We start from the raw sequence: 21863 nt of genomic DNA on the forward strand, positions 1-21863 counted from the left end.
GTAATCTATTTGTAGCTCATCTAGTTGGCATCTTTGAAAGAATTACATCTTTCATAGGTAGTAGTAAGAATTTGAGTATCTACAAACTGAAACATTAGAGCTGTAGTATTACAAGTTACCAGCCTGATCATTACGTTAAGAACTTTGAATTGACATAAACTAAAAATGCAAGAAATAAATGAAGTTGTAAGTTATGCAATAGCAAGAGAAATGAAGAATCCCATTCAACACACACCATAGTGTTTTGAGACAAAATGAGTTTTTTCTAACGCTTTCTCTTTCAGTAAGAAGAGAAAAACAGAATATTTGTATTCACATTAGCTCAAGTAATATCTTCCACACAGAAAATAGATATCTGAAATAGCAACTGCATTTAAAATATTTGCCTTCTCCTTAAAGAAGTGATTCATATGAGTCTGTTGGAGAAAAGAAATATGAGATGTAAAGTATACTCTTAACTCAGCTGCAAAAGTACACTGAGGTATACGCTATTACGAAAGTAGAGATCAAAGTCTAGCATAAGTACACTACTAAACAAAGATCTTGTCTCCTTAGATGTAAGCAGTGTAAAAACGCTGAACTGAAAACTGTCACCTAGTTGTATTTAGCACATCACCAGGTAACCAGACAGATTTTACTTAGTTTTCTTATAATTCCTTCGCTCAGAATTTTAAATCTCTTCATTTCTAAAAATACACACAATGGTAATTAAGAGAACGCTCATTACCTAAGGAGAGAGAGTGATTTATTAGCAGCTCCTGTTGCTAACGAGACCTGGATCCTTTTACTGCCAATTTTGTATCTGTGAAGACTGTTGACAGCACTAATTGCTTCTTGCAGATTTTCCATTTGCACCGTAGCCTTCAATTGGTAGTCTGTATGAGGACTGAGCTCAACACATTTTACCTGAAAGGGAAAAAAACAAACCACACAACCCTATGCATTTATCCTTAAATATTAAACTAAGCTAAGCTGACAAGTGTATCAGTCTTCCTTTTGCCAAGAGAAACGTGATGGAAAAGGGAACCGAGCAAGACAAGCCATGGCCAACCTGACAATGCAAACAATGGTTATGTGTAATGAGCCTTGGATAAGGCAAGACCATGGTACTTCTTTTACAGAGGCACTATCTCCTGTATGAAAAGATAACTCCAGAAGAATGTCATCTACAGATCACACAAATAGCATGGCTACAAACAATCTCTACTTGTGTTGTTTCCTTTTACTGATACGTTCCGGTTTGTTGTTTGAGAATAAACAAATGCTGTTAAAACACAGCATTGTGTAGAAGTTGTATTTTGATAGCTTTCTACTCTTACTCATTTAAAGTGAGACCACAAATACACTCAAAGATACAAACAGGAAGTATTTAAAAAGATTTATTGAAGGTATTTCACCCTTTACCTTGCCATGTCTTGAGAAAGTTTCTTGTAAAGTTTGTTGCAACTCTTTTCTGGACAATCTGTAATCAAGATTGCTGATCTGAATATCTGCACCATTTGCAAAAGGATCAGGACAGTCTGTACCACTGGTATGATTTACTACATTAAACGTGAGTGGAGATGATCTATTTGAGAGGTTTGGAGACATACTCCTGGGTAAAATAAAAACATGCGTGAACTGACGCAGTTACTGCATAATTCCTATATACATACTGACACAAATCAAGTGCACAAATACAGCACTTGGAATGCAATTTCCTATGACATGTATTCATGCATGCAAAATTTCATTCGAACCAAACCAGAACAACATAAGCATTTCCTATGATGAAAATGGAAAGTCATCACATAATATTTCAAAGGGACCCAATTTAATATTTTGGCTCCAGGTCTTCCTACCATCTTATGAACACATCAAAAGTCAAACTCATTCACATTATTTAAAATAACTGACAGACAGAAGATATTTAAGCCTCCAAGAGAACTTCATGGGTCTGGAGAAAATTATACTAGTAATGTAAAAGTCACTGAAATTAAGAGAAACAAGGTATCTAATACCCCTGAAGATTTTTCAGAAGCTTTAGAGAAAGTTTACATGAAATAATTCTACATTTCTGATAAATGCTGACCTCATTATGTCCATCCTGTCAGCTAGCATTATAACATCTTTTTGCATTCACAAGAGTTAGTGTTATTACTTTAACATGTCTACTATAGGCAACCCCATTTGCAGATGTCAAGAAAAAATATCTGTATTTGGAAAAGGAAAAACACTGACTGGAAAAGGTCTAGCACTGGCCAGTCACACTGCACCTTCCAAATAAGGAAAATAACTTACCGAGATGACCAGCAACTCTGAGATACAAATAAAGGACTGAGTTGTCTTGAGGCTGTCAGCTTACTGAAAGCAGAGGGATAGCTGACTTGAAATACAGCTTCATCTTTATCTTTTTTATCTACAGGGGAATTTGTAGTACTCCTGGAAACAGAAGTCTCTTTTCTATTTACAAATACACAAAAAGAGAAAAATCATTATGTTGCCTAATTCACATTAAAAGGCATCATTAGTAGTTAGTTTTGAACATACTTATAACTACTTTTACAGGATGATTCTCCCATTCCACTTTTTTTTGGTGCCAGAGACACAGGAGCTGCTGCATTAGAGTTATTCTGAGAAGGAATTTCTCGCAGATGTTCTTGCTGGTTTTCAGTATTTCTACTGATAGTCTTTGATTCAAGACGGCATAGCTCCTACACAGAACAAGAGAAAGGTCAGCATAAAAGCACCACGCATTCCTTGCCAGAAGCCTTCCTTGTGACAGAAAACGAAATTCTTTCTTTAATTAGATATTCATTGAAACCTCAACCAGGAATATTTGGTTTACTATGACAAAGCAGTAAATGGTCAATAATGAACTGAATACAGTGTAGCAAAAATATTACTTATCTATCCTTGTGTCCTTTACAACTGGAAGTTAATCACTTAGTGTTATACTCAACATCACCTGATCAACCCTGCCCACAGAACTAGATGATCTGCAAGGTCCCTTCAAACTCAAGCCAGTCTGATTCATGATTCTATGACAGAAGTCAAAACCGGCCTAAGATTCAAGACTCAGTAAGTACCAACAATATTCCCAAATGAAGTAGAATATAATAGTGAGAGGGAAAAAGATCACCCTCAAACTCACTGCATGCTTTCCAAGCAGATGCATAGTGTATTCCTGCAGGACATGTATATTTATTAGTTTATACATAAACTAGGATTGACTAGTTAAAAATACAACTCTAACAGAAACAATTCTCAAAACTAGACGAAAAGCAAGGATACTAAACAAGGCAGAAGAGAACAATACCTGTAAGCTTTTAACATTTGTGGGTTTGATGATTGATCCATGACTCTGTAATCCTCTCCCAGCAGAACCTTTGGTACCAGAACACTGATCACTTCCATCTTTATTGATGAGACAAAGCTTTGTACTCCTGTTAACTTTTTTGGGAGACTTCACCTTTTCAGTTCCAACAAAGTTGGAGTTCTTCGTTTCATTAAGTTCTTTGTTTTTGGGAGCAAAAGAGACTACAATCCTGTTGCCAAAAACATCTTCATTTTCCATTCGCTTCCGAGCTCGTTCAGCGCTTTCTTGATTTAAGAAGCGGAGAATTGCACTGCTTCCAGAAATACTCAGGACTTTTCCTCCACAGTTGTCTGACAATCGCCTGAGTCTATTACTGACACTTTTACTGTCTCTGTTTGTTGGCAGATTGTAAACATACAATAATGTATGGCATGCCTGTTTCAAGGGAGTAAGATTTTTAGTTTGTCAGAATACTCATGTGCTGTCCAAAAACAGTATATATTTTACATTGATTCTGCTAACATGCTCTGCCTTGCAAAAATAAAACAACCCTCTTTTCATAACATTCAATTCATTTAGAAAACTAGTACCAAGGTAAGTTCTGAAACTTCTCTCTCTTATGTGTTCTAAGGATAAAAGAAACTAAACTAACCAATGGATCAATACCTGATTACTTCTTCAGATAACAGAGATCAATTGCAAACCAAGAATTCTATGTATTACACAAATGCAGGTAAACACAGTTAAGGAAGCTCTTTCAAAGAAAGAAAAGGTTGTGTGCTGAGCAAAGATAACACAGCAAATCCAGATAGCATCATCGAGAAGAAAAAACAGACTGAGCCAGCTTCTCAGCATGTTAAGAAATCACCACAAAGCTGTCTTAATGTACTGCTAAGTTCTTACCCTACTTTCTGCCAGTGAAAGAAACACATAAGATACATTACCTAATAAAATATTTAGTGAAAAGCATGTGATCTTGCTGTTGTACTTCAGTAAGTTACTTGGTTCTTACATTATCTCATTCTTTCACTCTTAAGGCAGAAAGCATACAAACACATCAGTAAATAAATTACAGACAGTAGTCAACTACGTAGCAGACATCCTGTCTCACCATAAAAACAATGCATAATTTAAGCCTGCTTCCCCTCTAAAATAGAGAAGGATGGGTCTGACACTTGGAAATATCTGTTGAACTAAGAACATAAAATCTTACCGGCATTTTCAGTGGTAACCTTGGCGGCAAGTCTGAAATAAACTCTTCAAAGCAAACAAGTTCATGAGCATGATGTAAGAGTGCCTCTGAGGCTTGGTTTTTATGTACCAAAATTATCCGAAAACCATGCCGATGTCTCAAGTCACTGAGTTCCAAAGCGAAGTTTACATCCGCTGGGGGGGAATAAACAAGATAAGGAAACACATCGGAAGAAGTGCAAGTCATGAGTTAAACAAACAAAACTCCAGACTTCACTTGTCAGGTTCTATGTATTGCTGAAGACTTTCAGTGAAAAAGCACTAATAGTGACAAGACTTTAATAGACATAATTTAAAAAAGCGGTTCGCATTCCACCTCAGAGTTGGACTTCCTTATAGTATTAACTTCTCCCAATCTATCAGCAAGGTACTTGACTGCTATAGTAAATTTTCATAACAAACAGATGATTAGCCTCACATGGATTACAACTTTAGGGAGGAACCCAAAATACACAGCAATTGTAGTAGCAGATAACACTGCTAAATATGCAAGCTGCTCAACTACAATACTATGGATAACTTCCCAAATGCTTGGAGTAAGAGGTATTTATTTTGCTTTTAAAGAAAAACCAATTGTGTTTTCCTTATGTTTATACTGAATCTGTCTAACATTAGCTATGCTTGTAAGTACTATCTAGTGACACTCGACAGATTCCAATATAACTAAAAGGTCTTATCTTACTGTGCCTACTTCTCCTTTGCTGCCAACAAACTCATTAATTCTATTTAAGCAATTCAGATAAAGCTGGTTCTAAATAATACTGCAGGAAAGAAGAGATTCTCTGCCACATGCAGAAGTACCACAGGTTAGCACTAACACTTACTTGACACGAGAACCACAGTGGCAGGTGCAGTGTGTGTATCAGCAAACCTCCTAAGACTCTGTCTGAGCTTGTCATCAGCAGCATTCTTTGCTGTAGCATTGATGTGTGCAACAGTCACCTGTGGAAACACAGAGATACTCTCAAGAAAGGCTTGAAGTTGACTCATGCTAGATTAAACTTAAAAAAAATAACATTTACAAGCTTTCCCCCCTTGCAGCTTCTCTTTAGAAGACACATCTGCATGATTTGCAACACATAGATGCCAGTTTGCTCTAAAGAGCAGTGAGCTCTACTGCTAGTGGCTCAGCAGTGCCTTAGGGATGACTTCTACTATTCCTTGTTAACAACTCAATTTCCACACTTTGCATATGTTAGTAGTATATGCTGCCAATATAAAAACATTCCACAAGTCCTCATTTTTAAATATGCGAGTGACAAACATGCTAAGTACTCTTATAAATTTGTTTTTCCTCACGGAAGCATATATTTACAAGTAACAAACCAATGTTACGGGACAAACTGTCAAACTAATACTACCCAGTAACAAGGAATTTGCTATCACATCTGCAAATCTGGGAGTCAGAATGTGTGAAATAGAAACTTGCACAGAAAAAGTCAGATACCAAGAAAAGGTACTGATGAAAAAACAAATTGTTAAAAGGAATCCCAATCGATACCACTGATTTGCAACAGCCCTTACTAACCAGCACAGTATTCACTAATTAAAGTTAAGCATTTAAATTTCCAGGTTAATGCCACATCCATAGTTTCGACAGATAATACTACATAGAAATTCATTTATTACTGAATTAAAATACGCATTCTCAAGCAGTACACTAGGGCAATGCTTTCTTCATACCTGGCAGTTGTTCAGCTCCTGAATAACTTCTTTATTTTCTTTACTAATGTCACACACGCAGATGAATTCTGCTTCTCTGTGACCTTTAAAGAACTTCTCACGAATTCTCTGTACAACTGCTACAGCAGAACGGCCAGTGGGTACTGAGCAGTTTTCAATATCCCAGAAGACTCCAATGGGAGGCAGGTTTTCCAGGACTTGGCCTGTTACTGCAACTTCTGGAGACCCTGTACAGGTTTAACACAGCTCATGTTAATCCCCAAATAAAAAAATGCTATATATACACTCAAAAAGGCTATATTGTAATTATAAACATTATGCCTTTACTGCATCTGAAATAAGAGCAGACACTAGAATAAGAAAATCCTTTTTAAAGCACGGCTAAATAACTTTTTTTTTTACATATAACAAGAAATTCAAATTTCTTAAGACTTTTCTAGTTTTTAACATCTTAAAAATACATAGTCAAAATCAAAACTGTATGCAAACTACGAAGTATACGGGAAGTTCACCAGGTTGTAAAAACAGGTGAATCCAAGTTACAGTGCTGCAAAACACACAAGGTATTGCCTACAGTTTAGTCTATGACTTCACTGAAGTTCCCAGAAGACAGTGCAATTTAAGTACTATTACACCGAGCTCTCTTAAGGAAGACATCTACTAAGTGTAAGTTTCTAGCAAATGTTGTTTACCATATTTCTGCGGTGATTTGCCAAGACTGCTCGCTAGTAGCAAACTCTTCTCATTTCCTGTTCCTTGGGTTCCACAGCCATTACATATTGGGATAGAAACAGGTGCTGTCTGTGTATTTGGTGGAGGAATATTTGGCCAGATTTTAGCGGCATCAACTAGGCTGTTTCTGGTTGGCTGTTGGGACAGTTTTTCAAAATTGATATTTATTTAGTAAACACGAACATGTACTACTTCAGGCTAGAAACATTCAATTCCCCTCCTGCAATGAAGGCAAGTTCAAATGTACTCTAGGAAGTTAATTAACAGCAGTATCACTGTATGAAACATGCTTCCAGCCCTAGAGTCTTTCCTAGCATACTATGCTCCAGATTTCCAAATGCAAAGAAGGATCCTATTTAACTCTGCATATGAAGACATGCCATCTTAATATGATAGGACCTTTTGAAGAAACACCTACCATGTGAAATCAACACAATTAAGAGTGCAAGGCTCAACTTTCTCACCAAAGCATACTGACTTCACCACTTAAATTTACTGAAAATATTTCTACATTAAAAATTTATAAAATTGAGTTTTCAAGTAACACACCCTGCAAAGCTGAGTGTATTATTTCACTTGAATTAATAGGAAATTCAAGTTCTAAGCAGTACCAAGCTAGTACTGAAGTTACAGGTTTGGGAAGCATGAACTAAGACCAAACCAAAATAAGGATGCCCATAAAGCCTCAGGTTTTTCACATGACTTACAAGTGGATCTTTACTGATCAGTACACAAAGGCACTCATTAAGTGTTATTTAGCCTTTTCTGAATCACTGCTACAGAAAACTTTTTATCTGAAGCTGTCAAGAAGAGAACCATCCTTTGAATTCAGTCAAAACTCTGACTACATTACAGATACACTGTAAGCTGAACACTGAGACTCATCTTCTCATTAAGCTGGATGTTGCTTCAGAAAAGAGCTGGCCTGCAAGGGGATCCTACTACACGTGAACCATGCATCAACAAGGAGGATGCAAACCGCAACCCATGGAAGTTGGCGTTTTGCTCAAGCCTTATTATTTCAACATTAACCGTACACCATACTTAGTAAACAAGAAATGTGATGCGTACAAACCTTGTTCAAGCAGTCACTGCAGTAGTGAGAGCCCTTTAAACAAACTGAAGGTGCCACACTTAGGTGCAAAGGGTTGGCGCACACATGTGATGTTAGCTCCGACTGTGCAATATGCTCGTCCAAGCGGCCTGTAGCCCCACTTGTGAATTCAGAACAAGGAAAATAGCCAGAAGATGTGCAGCTCTGAAGGGCTGGGAACTGATGCAGTTTGTGCACATTACCATGACAGGACTGGAAATGAAGTTTTCCACAACAGGGCAGATGTTGACAGGAAGATACATTGTTTTCTATGCACATGCCAGGGAATTCACTGGCAATACCTGCCAAATTGCTTCTAGCTGGAGGGTTCTTCAGTGAAGATGTAGATGGGAAAGCAAATCCTGACCCTACTTGACAAGTAATCGTCCCAGTGCTTTTTGAGTCTAGTATTGTGCCAGGGTGAATCACACTACCATCACCAACACCACAATGCATTTGTGGAGTACAAGAGTCAGAGCCATGAGCACAGCAGCTTACTTTCGGGCCAGGAGAAAGCTGTATTTGCTGTTGCTGAAGAGGATGAACATCAGGAAGCGGTACTGCTGGAAATAATTTAGAGCCAGCATTATGAGATGAAGCATCCTTCGATTCTACAACACCTTTCTTGTTCTCCATGTAATCTTTCTGGAAAAAAAAAAATGAAGGCTCAGTTACATTCAGAAACATGTATAAAACAGCAATGTTTTAATACAAACATGCATATTTTTGAACTATACAAAGCGTTATCTTTACCTCACTGTCTGAGCATACAAAATATTAGTGCCAGGTGTAAAATAAAACACACTAGTTTTATATGCCAGCCTGAGGTATAAAAGTACCAATGGGTTTTAGAAAAAACACCAAGAGGTATAAACCAAACAGAAAAAGGTCTGTAAAAACAGAATTTGAAAAGCAAAAAACTGTTTGGCTATGTCTGAGAAATACTTACAGCTGCAAAGCAAAAATAATCTTTAAAGCAAGAAAAAAAATGGACGAAATGTAACAGAAAGCCACAGTTTGGAGGTACAAAAGTAATAATCTTTTGCTTTGAACAGACTGAAAACCTTGATTAAAGTTTTTAAAAGTAATACATTAAAAGACTAAGAGTTAAAAAAAATTAGAAGTTACACGAAAAAAAGTAAGAGGACAGACGACTAAATTCTCATAATAATTATTTGTGCTTTTTGCCTACTCTGCTGTACCAAAATGTACACAAAGGCTGAAGTGAAAACTAAGCAAGGTTATGAGAAACACCAGAACTGAAAGTCAGTATAGCAAACCTGCATACAACTGTTCCAAGGCTTTATATCAGTACTTTGAAAGTACTTCCACTTTCTGAATTGAACTTCATGCATTGCCTACTACGTAGCAATGAGTAATGGGTTACTGAAGTTCAAGATCATTACTTTCTTTTCCTGATACCTTATCTTTTGCACCGAAGAAACAGCTAAAAATCCACCTGAAAGTATTAATACATTTAGCTCCAGAATTACAGGAGCTCCCCTCCTACCACCCTAAGCATGAAAAGACAAGCATAGGAGTGTATGTGCCCACCCATTTCCCCCTTGCCTTTTAACTGAAAGACAGATGGAACAAGCATGAATGTTACTTAATTGCTGGAGCTTGCTTGCTCAAACAAGTGTTATACTACTACTTCTAACCCCTTAGCACTCTACACTTGAAATGTATAGAACAATTACAGAACAGAAACATTTGAGGAAAAGAACCTAGGAATAATCAGACATTCATTAAGAGCAGCATCCACAACTACCCAAATACATACCTAATTTGGAAAACAATAAATCTCTCTCCAAACTAAGTCAGTAAGATCTGGAAGCATGGAGAGTACTTTCCTACCCCACTCCTCAGCAACAGCTTGATGGAGCTCCCAAGAATCTGCCCTATACTTACAATACAATTCATATTACTCCAAACATGCAAGTATAGGATAAAAACAGTCAACCAAAACTTACTTTTCACCAAAACTGATGAGAGCTGTGAACACAACTAGCAGCCTTGAACTCCCAGGCAGACCTTGCTTATAGCACAGTAACTGCTGTCTCCTCTTTCTGCCCTCCCTACTTGCACCTCTGAGCCATAACATCGCAGTTAGGTATACTGCTCTGTACCAGTTTAACAGCTATGCTTTTAACAAACCAAAAAATTACCGTTTTCGCACTACAAGGCAAAGTCTTCTCAGCAGCAGAAAAGCAATTAGAAAGTTTCCAGAGCCATGGTTTAACATCATTCTCTTGTCGCTGAAGCCATCCAAAAGATCTATTACAGAGGTTCTCTGTCTTGTTTCCTTCCATCATACAACCAAACAAAACAGTTCAACATTCTTCCATCCCTCCTTCCTTTCATTCTTTCCACCTGCTAAGAGAAAAAAAATATATATATATTTTTAAAGGTAAAGGAGACAAGATCATGGTGGTCCTATGAATTCTGCTATGTCACAGTCCTGCATTATTTAAGCCAAATTTAATTATGCATGGGCCATAGCCTTGACTATTCATGTCTATTACATAAGTACTCCTCATGATTTGCTGTACACGTAAAGGAGTCTAAAGAAAGGACTGTTTAAGCCCATGGCATAACTTGTAGAATCCCGGAAGTGCATTGCTGCTGATGTGAAACAAATCCCAGAAGAAAAGCCAGAGAATAAGTTTTCATGACTAGCTCATTGAATACAAATCAGATTAAAGTGAACTCAGCTGGAAGATTCCAACTGCATATTCACTGTTCTTTCACTCATTTAAAGAGCTACATACACTTGTATTAAGCACACAGCATTTAGGATACAATCTGAGTTTTGAAATCATTAAGATTTACAAGTACTTCCATAGTTTTCAGACAGTCCCATAGTCCCACTGCATCAGCTCAGCTTTATGGAACCACAAGGGAGAAAGATGCTCAAGGCCCAGCCATGCTCCACCAGAACAACCTGTGATTAGAAATGAAGGCTCCATACCTTCCAACTACAGGCCACGCTAGTTAAACTACAGCTATGCAGCTTTTCACATTTAATGGTCACCACAAACCCCAAGGAATATACCCATAACACTGTCTTTGCCCCAACGTTATTTTTAACCATAAAAACATATATCATTTTTGTTCAAAAACAGCAGAAATGTTTATTCATACAATCTGTAAACACTCCAACAATACAACATGCAAACTACTAAGTTAAAAACTTCTAGAACTCCCGAGCAGGCCACTTCTGAAGCCTGGTAATACCCAACAGAGCCGTTCTCCTTACAAATTAAAGGGATTAAAGATAACCAAGAAAACAGGCGGGAGCCAGGCGAGCTCCCCGCAGCTGCGCCTCGCCCTCACGGCCCGCAAACTCCGGGAGCCCCCGGCCCAAGGGGCGACACTAAGCCCCGACCGCTGCCCGCTCCCAGGAGGAAGGCGCAGCCCGCGGCACTACGAGGCAAACGGCCGCTCCTGCCCAGGGGCAGCTCCGTACCGGGGCCGTTGGGCAGCCCCCCGGGGAGAGGGGGCTGCAACTCGCGAGGAGAGCGGGCCCCGGAAGCCCCGAGCCGCGGCGTCCCGCAGGGCCTCACCTGCCGCGGGAGCAGGCCCTGGCGAACGGCAGCAACGTAGCCCGCCTACTTCACCTTCCCCCGGCCCGCGTCCCCCTCGCCTCACCTGAGCCGCCCCCGGCACCGCCGCCCCTCACATTCCGCCGCCGCCCCTCACACCCCTTTGTTGTCCTCCCTCCCCCGCCGCTGCTCCTTCCGCCGTCAAGCACCGCCGAGCGCCGGAAAGCAGCCCACTGTCGTACAGACAGCTGCCGTAACACTCCACTCCCTCCTCCTCCCCGAGCCGCGCTGGGGGCGGCGGCTTTTACACTGCGCGGGTGCGGCGCGCGGCGCTGCGAGCGGAGAAGGGAGGGGCGGGGAGGTGAGGGGCTGCCGAGGTGGGGGGGAAGGGGGGGGAGTGTCGGAGTTACCTCACGACATAGCGGTTGTCGCGGAAGACCAGGACATAAGTATGGTGCCAATCTCCGTAGGCGGGACTTGCTTCTAGGAACGCAGGGTACCGAGCCTCTTCAGGAGGCGGGGAGAGTTACAGAGCAGGGTGCGGGCCTTCTCAGATAGCTCTGTCATTGGATTGTAAGTAACATTATTTGGCTGAGTCCTCATTTTACCTTCACTTTTGCCTAGCGGGTTGCAGCTACCAGCAAAGTTCAGAGTGACAATGCTCATATCCAAATCCATTTTTGCTGCTGCATTAGATTTTGCTTTCCTGAACAAGGTGGTGTTGGTAACGAGCGTTTGACCGCTTCATCGGTTTGTCAGTTCAAGGATTCAAAAGGGTATTAAAGTAATGAGAATCTATTCTTAAGCATATGCAAATCCAATTTTAGAGGCTGCAGAGAGTTGTGTACCATCTTTACATATGCAGAATTAGCTTCCACTGATGTTAAATGATTCCTCTTCAGGAGTTTTAGTATGTTTGTCACATCTTGTTGTGTCAGTAATTCTCAAAAACATCAGTAGTTTGTGATGACAGTTGGTGATCTGTTCCAGCTGTAAAGCTCGTGGTTCTGTGTTCAGTTACTTAGTTTTTGCAGCAAAGCCAGTCTCCTCTGACTTCTGCTAATGAATGTTCCAGCCAATAAGCTACACCTTATTGTATATGTTGTGCATTGTAGATAGCAATAAGCTACACAGCAGTAAGGTGCTGTGATTAGATCTGTGATGTGCTGGTTCATTATCCATTTGTTATCCTTAAAGTCCCCCCTTTTAGCTAGCAGGCTTCATATTTATCATCAATAACCAACTGTTGAGGCAACTGCTGCAGAGTAACTGCCAATATCATTATGTTGTCCACTGTCATTCATCAGCTACTTAAGTTGTCTTTTGTTTTCACTCCATTTAAATATATCTGTTAAAATTGTGCACCATAGGGTTAAATTTTGAAAATATTAAGCATTGTGGATAAGCTTCACTATCCCAACAGTGGTATCACAGCCTGGCTGCCGTATCTTCGCTCCGCTCCACCCTTTGTGCCGCTTCTCTTAGAGTCAGCACATCAAGCTCTGCTGATGTTGCCAACACCTAAGGTTGCCTAGGGAACTTCTGTGGAAAGGGTTCCTTGCATAACAGCTGCACTCTGCTTTTGCACCTTTCCTTAATGTATGAACAATGCTTTACCTTTAATATAAGTTTAATTTCCAAGTCACCTCTAGCAATTATTCCACAGTAATTATAAAACCTTCGTGTTAATATTTATTGCTTGTGTTCAGCAGCACTTCTGAGCCTCTGGCGTCTGTCAGGGTCTGCTACGCTGTTGTGGAACCAGATGAGAGACTAAACAGCTTCCTCTGAAACCTCAGAGATTTTGCTATGCTTTACCAGCATTTAAAGGTGAGAACCATTCAAAATGTTCAGGTATATTTTTGATATCATCTGTGCACTCATGCTATCCTTAAAGAATTGTTGAAAGAATTGAAGTAAAACATTCTTTGTCCCTAACTTGCAAACAATGTATACATTTTTGAATTATTGGGGACATAGTATGGTGGCACGTGGTTTACCTTCTGTAACTTATCCAGTGAAAACATTCTTGAGTAATGACAACTGCAAATTGCTATTATGTAATTTTTTTAATACTAAATTTAGTTTCCTATTAATAGTTGTATAATAGTTTGTCCCCGTTTACTTCTGTTGAACATCTGACCTCAAAATACAATTAATCTGCTGAACATCTGACCTGAAAGTATAATTGCTTTGCTCACCCTTTTCAACTAAAGCTATTGTAGCTCTGGATAGGTTTCTCTTAAAATAACATTCTGTCAGAAAGGCATCCATCTTTGGGTGACAGCCTAGTTCTCCGCAGCAGTAAGGGCAAGGTGCAGCCTGCTTTGCAGGGTCGGGCTCTGCTCCAGGCCAGGTGCTGCCTCACAGCGGTAAATGAGATGGGTTCAGGTCCCTGTGCGTGGGCGCCCATCCTCTGGCAGTTTGCACAGCGTGCTGCAGGGTGTGCAGTGATGCTCAGTGACGTGTGGGCCAGAGCCTATCTGCACACGTGTGCTTTGGTTTTGACTCAGGAAACAAACACCAGGCGCACCCAGTGACCGGTGTTTGTGTGCTGCTGGGTAGGAACGCAGCTGGGGCACTTGGGAGGGCTCCACATGGCTCAGCCCTGGAATGGAGCAGGGCAGGGCGGGCACGCAGCTCCCTGGTTTCGCTCAGCCCACTGTTGGCCTGGCTCCCACTGCGGTGCCCAGGGCCTGCGAGCGCTGAGCTTACGGCGCTGTGCACATGAGGCAGTGTAATATTTCACAGAGCGCGGTGTCCTTGCGATGCTGGCTGCAGAGTCACTAGGGCTTGGTCCTGGGTCATTAAAAGAAATTGAATGGAGGAACGCTGAGCTTGCATTTGTCGGCTGACATCACTGCTGCTTTTTCGGAAGAATGTGCCTTGGGAATCACAAAACAAGCCTTGATGTGAAGTGAAGCTTCTCTTTTAGAGCATTTCCAGGGAAAATTGATAAACGTTTGAAATGACGACCGTGTGGAAGCGTGATGGATGCCTCCCCAGCCGGAAGGCGCGGCTCTCGCAGGAGGGGGCGCGGCGGGGTCGGGTGCCGCGGGGCGGGACCTGCCCGGACCCGGTTTGAAAGTAACGAAAAGTTCCCAAACGCTCCGCGAGCCGCTGATTGGCGGAGCGGCACGGGGCACGTGATCAGCAGCCAATGGGGCGGCGGGAGCGGCCGGGCCGCGCTGAGGAGAGGAGCGTTGCCAAGGGTAGGGTTCGGTGGTGGCTGTGACGGACCGCTGCGGCTCCGGCGGAGCGGGGGACGCTGTGTGCGGAGGTGAGAGCGGTCTGGGGGTGGTGGTCGGGCTCAGGCTGTCCTGGGGTGAGCTCCTGTGGGACAGGGGCGGCCACGGGAGACAGGAATGGGATCGTGCCTCCCCTCTGTCCCCTTACGCCGGGCTCTGTCGCTATGCTTCTGCGGTCCCCGCTGTGAGGGGAGTGTGGGAGCGCAGCCCGCTGGCTCGGCTCCGTGCTCTGAGTGGGAATGAGAAGCTCCGGGACTGCAGCTGCCGGCACCGAAGTCGCTGGACCCGGAGTGAACTTCGGAGCGTCCTTGGAAATCGGGCACACGTGTTTGAGACAGAGCGAAGCGGAGCTGTGGAGGAGCAGGGCCGTGAGCAGAGCAGCCCCCCCGGCGGCAGCGCCCCTCAGCGCGGTGGGGGCCGCCTGGCCCGCGGGTGACCTCTGCTTGTTCTCTCTCGCAGTGGTTCTCTTTTGTACTGCCTAAACAAAAGGAGAGGGGTCCGTGCGGTACAAGGAGACCCTTGGCGCGATGGAAAGCTGCTTTTCAGGAGCAACCAGCTGAATTTCGTTTGTTTTCATAGTTAAAAAGAAACGGCACGTAGGCGCTTCGTCTCTGCCACGGATAACTCAGGAGCGTTTATGGTGGTGTTTTATTCCTGGCTTTTCTTAGTCTTTCTTCTCTCTTTTATTTTTCATTGAAGTAGGGTATGCTCTGACTCTGGCAGGCAGAGTTATAAAAATGGCCAACGTTATTCACCGAGTTAAAATGTTCCTTTATTAAAAAGGTATTTGGTATGCAAGGATTGTTTGATGTTCCTTATTCTGGTAGTGAAGCAGGCTTTAAGTTGAGGTCCCTGTGATCTTGAGGACTCAGATTCCCAAGCTGAAAGTTCTTCAGTAATTTTATTTGTGTGACTTTTTTTTTCTTTAAGAAGTATGCAATTCTGATGTCACTCGTGTGAAATAACTTCCTTGAACAATTATGCTGAAGTGTTTTTCTCATTGCAGAAGTCCATATCCCACCCCTGAATGCTTCCACTTCCTGTATGATGTAGAGGTTTTGTAATGTCTGTAACCAGCACTTGTGCTGCTCGCAGGCAGGAAGTCTGGCATCCCAGATGTCTTTTCTGGCTTTGTGGAAACAAGTAAGGTGCTGCCAGCGGGTGCGTGCTGGAGCCTGTGACTTTCTCTTGTTTTTTTCCACACTTACCTGTCTTTAACAGAATATTACTAACACCTCCTTCATGCAGACGCACAGCCTTCTCTTTTTGTAGTGAGTCTACGCAGTGAAAAGTTCCTAATTGGTCTTATTAATTACTTTCCAGTCAGTTTACATGCTGACTTTAAGCTGTTAAAAATCAAGTAGAGAGGGTAGCAGTGGTGGGTGAGAAAGGCCATACCCTTTCTGATAGCTCTTTAGGAGAGATTTATGAATGTTTTTTTAATGATTTTTTTCTTTCTTTTTTTTTTTTAAAAGAAGAGCTTTAGTACTTTGTCCAAAACTTAGACTTTTCAGTTTGTATCTTTCATCTTTGATAAACTTGAAAATCCTTCTGAGATAGGATACAGTGCCGGTGTACAGAGAACAAACCTAATAGGCCATCTTTGCGTGTTGCAGACAAACAGCATGTGCCGATGGTATGGGATAGTGGTGAAACAATCTGTGCCTTGTTGTGTCCTCTCTGTGGAATAATCATAGGTCTACCAATCTTCTGTATGTTTACAGTTTAACAATTAATTTTACGTTGTAAGTAGTCTTTAGTAATTGTAACCATGAAACAATGTATTCTTAATGGCTGACATCCTCAGGATGTCACTAATCTTTTTTCTTTTTTCTTTTTTACAAGGACACACTCATAAAGATGCTGTGCACTTCAATTGCTGTTTCTTTGAAAATTACCACCTTATGTGGACCTTCTATAAGGTTATGACTCAGAGTCCTTTTGTTTGTGATGTGTACAATCTTATAAGATGCAAATTAGTGCATTCTCTCACTTTTTCCAAAGCTCAATGTAAAAAGATAGATGAGAACCAGATATAAACCAACAGTAACTATCTGTTGATGGCAGGCCTTTTGTTTCCAAAGGGCTGTTTGAAAGCTTTCAGGAGTAAATCTTGCACTTCTTCACCTTGTCTGATTTCTTTCTGTTGACAGGGGTGATGTTTTTATTATTATGCTTACGTAAGTCAGAAGAAATCCTTTTTTGAGACTTCTGAAGTATATTTTTGCTTATGTAACCAAGTCAGGCATATCCTGGGTGGATTCTCTGATTTTTGAAATAAAGAAATTTCCTGTTGTATGAGTGGAGAGAATTAAGCTTCCAAAAGGATCTCAGACTTGCTTTTTTCTATGGTGGTTTGACCACAGCAGTGGAAACCAGTCCTTCTTGGTTTCTCGGTGCACCTGCATCATTACTTTGAGTCTGACTCTCCCTCCCGTCCCTCATTCTTAAAAAACTATTTTCTTCTTCACACATGTTCTGCAATGTCTGGTGAGTGACTGCACTGCCTTAAATGTTAGATGCTCATTAACATCAAAAGCACTCTTATAGCTCGCTTAAAAATAGAACAGATGTATAGTGAACTGTCGTAGGTAAGGAATGTTAATTGTGCTTGCCCTTGCTTTTCTTCATAAAAGGCAAGGATACTCTCTGGAAAAGCACTTCTTATGTACGCTCCTTTTCCTTTTTTTTTTTTTTTTTTTTTTTTCCCCTCCCCTCTGTAGTTCGTGCTTCTGTAGAAGTAGCAGCAGACTTGAGACTTCTTACTGGAAGGCTTCATTTGTTAGAAAGGGGAGTTTTAGCTTTGTCTAACCAATCTTTAATGCTAAGAAACTGAGTTATAAAACTAGAATTTAGTAACTCCTCACCTTTAACTCCCATTCTAAATAGGGTGATATCTATGAGATTGGAGCTGATGCTGTACATGAAGGTGTGCGGACACAGCCCACTTAGCTGTGACAGCCACTTTTTGCTCATTAACATCCTGGAAAAATCACAAGCTGTGAAAACGCCGTGTGCTTTCCTTCTGCTTTGATATGTAGGAATTGGATTTGAGTTACTCAATTGCTTTGAGTACTTGATACTGTCCTCTGTAGTAGAGATGAGCACAAGTTAAATTTCTCTTGGGAGAGGTACCAGATAGTTGGCTGTTGAAACCAGGTGGTTTTGCAGAGAAGGAAGCGTGAATATGGGTTATGAAATTTTTATCTTTTTTCCATAGGTGTAGAATTAGCTGGAAGAACTGTTTCCTTGATCCTTAGATTTCAGTGATATAGTTCAGACAACTACCATTGCCATGAACTGTTTGACTCCTTGTCCTTAATCTGTTGAGGTTTCCATTAAATTCATAATGCCTGTGGAATCTTTGCCTCACTTAGGATTGTCCATGGCATATTATCCAGAGCTTTAGGACTGATATTTCTCCATTGTCAAGACAGCCTCATATAAAATGATACTTGCTAGTTACCTGTTTATTAGAGTGCGTTATGCACATCAGAAGGCATTTAATTATAGTGTCTACTTAAGTCTTCAAGCAGGAGTTACCAACTTAAGGTGCTTGATTTCCACATGGCTCTCATATGTGTCATTCCTTTTTGGGACTGTGACATGTGCCTGTGCTTATGCTTGCACAAGGACTGCTGGCTGGTCTGGATTGCTCGCTGAGTTGCTGCAATCTATCTGCACATCTAGTCCAACCAGATGCTGTCCCACTAGAACCTCTGTGGAGCTCTTATCTTTTCACTAGGAATTTCTGGAATTCCCTTCTCCCACGGCATTCTGAGGTATTCAGATATGTTGTGCCCATCAGTCATATCTGGATTTCAGGTTTTAAGTCAGGTAGTTTTGTCTACTGTAGTGAGAATTTTTTTTTTCTTGTGTTCAGCAGGTATGTCCATAAAAAGCTTAGGTGCTCCTGCAAGTATTAACACAGGAAGCTAGAAACATAGAATAGCCTGGGTTGAAAAGGACCTCAAAGATCAACTAGTTTCAAACCCCCTGCCTTGGGCAGGGTTGCCAACCACTAGACCAGGCTGCCCAGAGCCACATCCAGCCTTGCCTTGAATGCCTCCAGGGACGGGGCATCCATAACCTCTCTGGGCAACCAGAGAGTTTCAGTGCATCACCACCCTCTTGAGTGAAAAACTTCCCACGAATATCTAACCTAAATCTCCCCTGTCTTAGTTTAAAACTATTCCTCCTTGTATCACTATCAACCCATGTAAACAGTCATTCCCCCTCCTGTTTGTACGCCCCCTTCAAGTATTGGAAGGCCTCAATGAGGTCTCCCTGGAGCCTTCTCTTCTCCAAGCTAAACAAGCCCAGTTCCTTCAACCTTTCTTCACAGGAGAGGTGCTCCAGCCCTCTGATCATCTTAGTGGCCCTCCTCTGGACCCGTTCCAAGCGCTCTGCATCTTTCTTGTGCTGGGGGCCCCAGGCTTGGACGCAGTACTCCAGATGGGGGCTCACAAGAGCTGAGTAGAGGGGGACAATCCCCTCCCTCTCCCTGCTGCCCACTCCTCTTTTAATGCAGCCCAGAACATAGTTGGCCTTCTGGGCTGCCAGCACACACTGCTGGCTCATGTCCAGCTTCTCATCCACCAGGACCCCCAAGTCCTTCTCCACAGGGCTGCTCTCAAGGAGTTCTTCCCCCAGTCTTTATAAATACCTGTGACTGCCCCAGCCCATGTGCAGCACCCTGCATCTGGCCTTGTTGAACCTCATTAGGCTTACATGGCCCACTTCTCCAGCCTGTCCAGGTCCCTCTGGATGGCTTCCCTTCCCTCCAGTGTATCAGCTGCACTGCTCAGTTTGGTGTCATCTGCACACTTGCTGAGGGTCCTGAGTACCTTCTTTGTGTCTCTTTGAAGTTTCTCTTTCAGTATTTCTCTTGGACTACTGAAATCACTTAATTTGGAGGTGTGTCAGAGATATCATCTTTTTCACCGGTGTTCTGTGTGTTCTGTTCTTCAGCTGTTGCTGAAGTCTGACATTTGGCCCTCTGTACTGTGTAGTCAGTTGCTTGCTGTGGGCAGTGTGGTGTGCAGCAATCTTTGGAGAACCTGAGAGAAGAGCACGATGATTCAGTAGAGATTTTCACTTTTTTGTTCTATCCAGCAGAGTGCTGTTGAGGCTGGTCTTTAGTTTGGTCTTCAGGCATGCACTGCATTCCTGAGAGGGGTGGTGCACCCCTGTACAATGAAAAATATTGAGCTAATTCACTGCATTAGCTCTTAATGCTTCATCCTTTAATCTTCCAGGGCAAAAAATGAAACAGGAGTTTTAAACTCTGAGGAGTTGCCATGGAAGACGCAGGAGAACATCACTTCAGCTCAGTGGAAGAGGAAACCAGATACTGGAAAGAGCTGGCTATGAAATACAAGCAATGGTAAGGCAGTGGTTTCATTCCCTGATGTATAAGCAATGCATACAAAGACACAGACAGCTGAACTACGTTAAGTTTACATCCCTGTGTGGCGCTATCTTGAGTGGCAGCAGTAGCAATGCTGTACCACAGGTTTCAGCATAAACGACATCATCCCAGAGTCCTTCGTGCTTATTTGAGCAGTGAATTAGTGCTGCCATGATGCTGCTGCTTTTGGTCCCTGCTCTGGTTTGAGTAAGACTGTGTGTTGGAGAGGGGCATAGAGCTTTCTGTGCTAGCAAGTAGTATTTTCTTCCTCGAGCATACAAGAGATTGTTTTGATTCATTAAGGTGAATTCTGTTGCTGGAACTGTGTTCTAGTGCTGAGAATACACAGGAGGAACTGCGTGAATTCCAAGAAGGGAGCCGAGAATATGAAGCTGAACTGGAAACTCAGCTGCAGCAAACAGAGTCCAGAAACAGAGACCTTCTTTCAGAAAACAATCGTTTGCGAATGGAACTGGAGTCTGTTAAGGTAAGAGTGGATGATGCATACAGTAGCTATGCATCCTAAGCATGAAGGTGAATGAGAAAGGTGTGTGCAGAGTGAGCTTGCCTTGTGGATGGGAGAGTTCAGCATTACAAAGAAATTGAGCCGCAAAAAATGTCTTGGAAAAATTAAGGAACATCAATCTGTAATCTGCTTGGACGAGTACTAAATATCCCAATATTGTTCCTGAACCCCTACTAGCAAGTTGTGGCTATATTTCAGGATCGATTTGAAACAGGAGGTAATTGTTTGTGGCGGAGTGGAGAGTAAACATACATCAACAGAGCTGATGTTCTGTTTCTTCTTCTATCTACTGAGTGCTTTTGTTTATGGCTTTCTTGCTGTCTGCATTGTGTAAACACAGATAATATTACAGAACAATCAAAATACGAACATTTCAGCTGTATTGTCACATTACAGAGAACTTAGTTATTTTAAATGCTTTTTACATACTTGTGTAGTTGTTGTCTGGAGTTCCAGATAAGCAGCAGCTAGTGTGTAACACCTAGAACTGAGAAGAAGGAATGTTTCATTCCTGATTTTGTTAATGAATCTCTCTATAATTGAGGTGGGGCAACAATTTATCCTCTTCACAGTTGGTTAGCCTTGGAGGAGAAAAATAGCTGAAAAGCATTAATTTCCATAATAAAACGTAAGGGGTATGAACTTATTGGGATAGAACCTCATACCAAAGTGATGTAAAAAAAAAAAAATAGTTATGGAGCCTAGTATTGATCTCATTGAAGATTCTCTTTGTCCCCTGTTCTGGCTGATGGGTTTGGGAAACCTGAGGAGAAATCATCAATAAAGTTGTACCTAAAAATCTTGTTTTACTTAAAGGTGAAGTACAGTCACCCAAGAAACATTACGCTGTTTTTTTTGTTTGTTTTTTTTAGGGTTTGGTCAATATCTGTGGAAGCAAAGATTAAGTTAATTACACTTCTCAATTGGATACAATAATGAGCTAGTGGGAATGAAGTTATTTATATAAATTAGTAATCCAAGTGTATGTTTGTCTCAGCTATTGTTTGAGGAAATCATTAATTCCAGAAAGACGTTCTGTCCCCCAGCTTAGTAATTTCTGCCCCTTCCCCCCTCTCT

The 21863-nt window shown here is 41.7% G+C and overlaps 2 protein-coding genes across 9 annotated transcripts in view; one reads left to right on the forward strand and one right to left on the reverse strand.

Moving 5' to 3' along the window:
• The window catches only part of MARF1 (meiosis regulator and mRNA stability factor 1), a 24759-nt gene extending 12671 nt beyond the window's left edge, over positions 1-12088 (reverse strand). Inside the window, exons 1-12 of one of the 6 annotated variants that reach the window (XM_021412182.1) lie at positions 12013-12088; positions 10226-10433; positions 8040-8702; positions 6925-7099; positions 6233-6459; positions 5374-5491; positions 4512-4684; positions 3299-3733; positions 2530-2693; positions 2281-2442; positions 1405-1594; positions 728-906 (exon numbers count right to left, since the gene is read on the reverse strand). In XM_021412182.1, the coding sequence (XP_021267857.1) occupies positions 728-906; positions 1405-1594; positions 2281-2442; positions 2530-2693; positions 3299-3733; positions 4512-4684; positions 5374-5491; positions 6233-6459; positions 6925-7099; positions 8040-8702; positions 10226-10372 (2633 nt within the window). In that variant the 5' untranslated portion in view covers positions 10373-10433; positions 12013-12088. Of the gene's footprint in view, positions 1-727; positions 907-1404; positions 1595-2280; positions 2443-2529; positions 2694-3298; positions 3734-4511; positions 4685-5373; positions 5492-6232; positions 6460-6924; positions 7100-8039; positions 8703-10225; positions 10434-11623; positions 11644-11708; positions 11873-12012 lie in introns of those variants that run through there. The other 5 variants (XM_021412185.1, XM_021412183.1, XM_021412181.1 and 2 more) reach the window with 5 other exon arrangements.
• NDE1 (nudE neurodevelopment protein 1) overlaps positions 12087-21863 on the forward strand; it is an 18546-nt gene continuing 8769 nt past the window's right edge. The window contains exons 1-4 of one of the 3 annotated variants that reach the window (XM_021412189.1): positions 12087-12175; positions 13312-13432; positions 20109-20236; positions 20594-20747. In XM_021412189.1, coding sequence (XP_021267864.1) covers positions 20151-20236; positions 20594-20747 — 240 coding nt within the window. In that variant the 5' untranslated portion in view covers positions 12087-12175; positions 13312-13432; positions 20109-20150. Of the gene's footprint in view, positions 12176-13296; positions 13433-14745; positions 14883-20108; positions 20237-20593; positions 20748-21863 lie in introns of those variants that run through there. The other 2 variants (XM_021412188.1, XM_021412187.1) reach the window with 2 other exon arrangements.

The sequence above is a fragment of the Numida meleagris genome, chromosome 13 (genome assembly GCF_002078875.1).
Source record: "Numida meleagris isolate 19003 breed g44 Domestic line chromosome 13, NumMel1.0, whole genome shotgun sequence".
NCBI lineage: Eukaryota > Metazoa > Chordata > Aves > Galliformes > Numididae > Numida > Numida meleagris.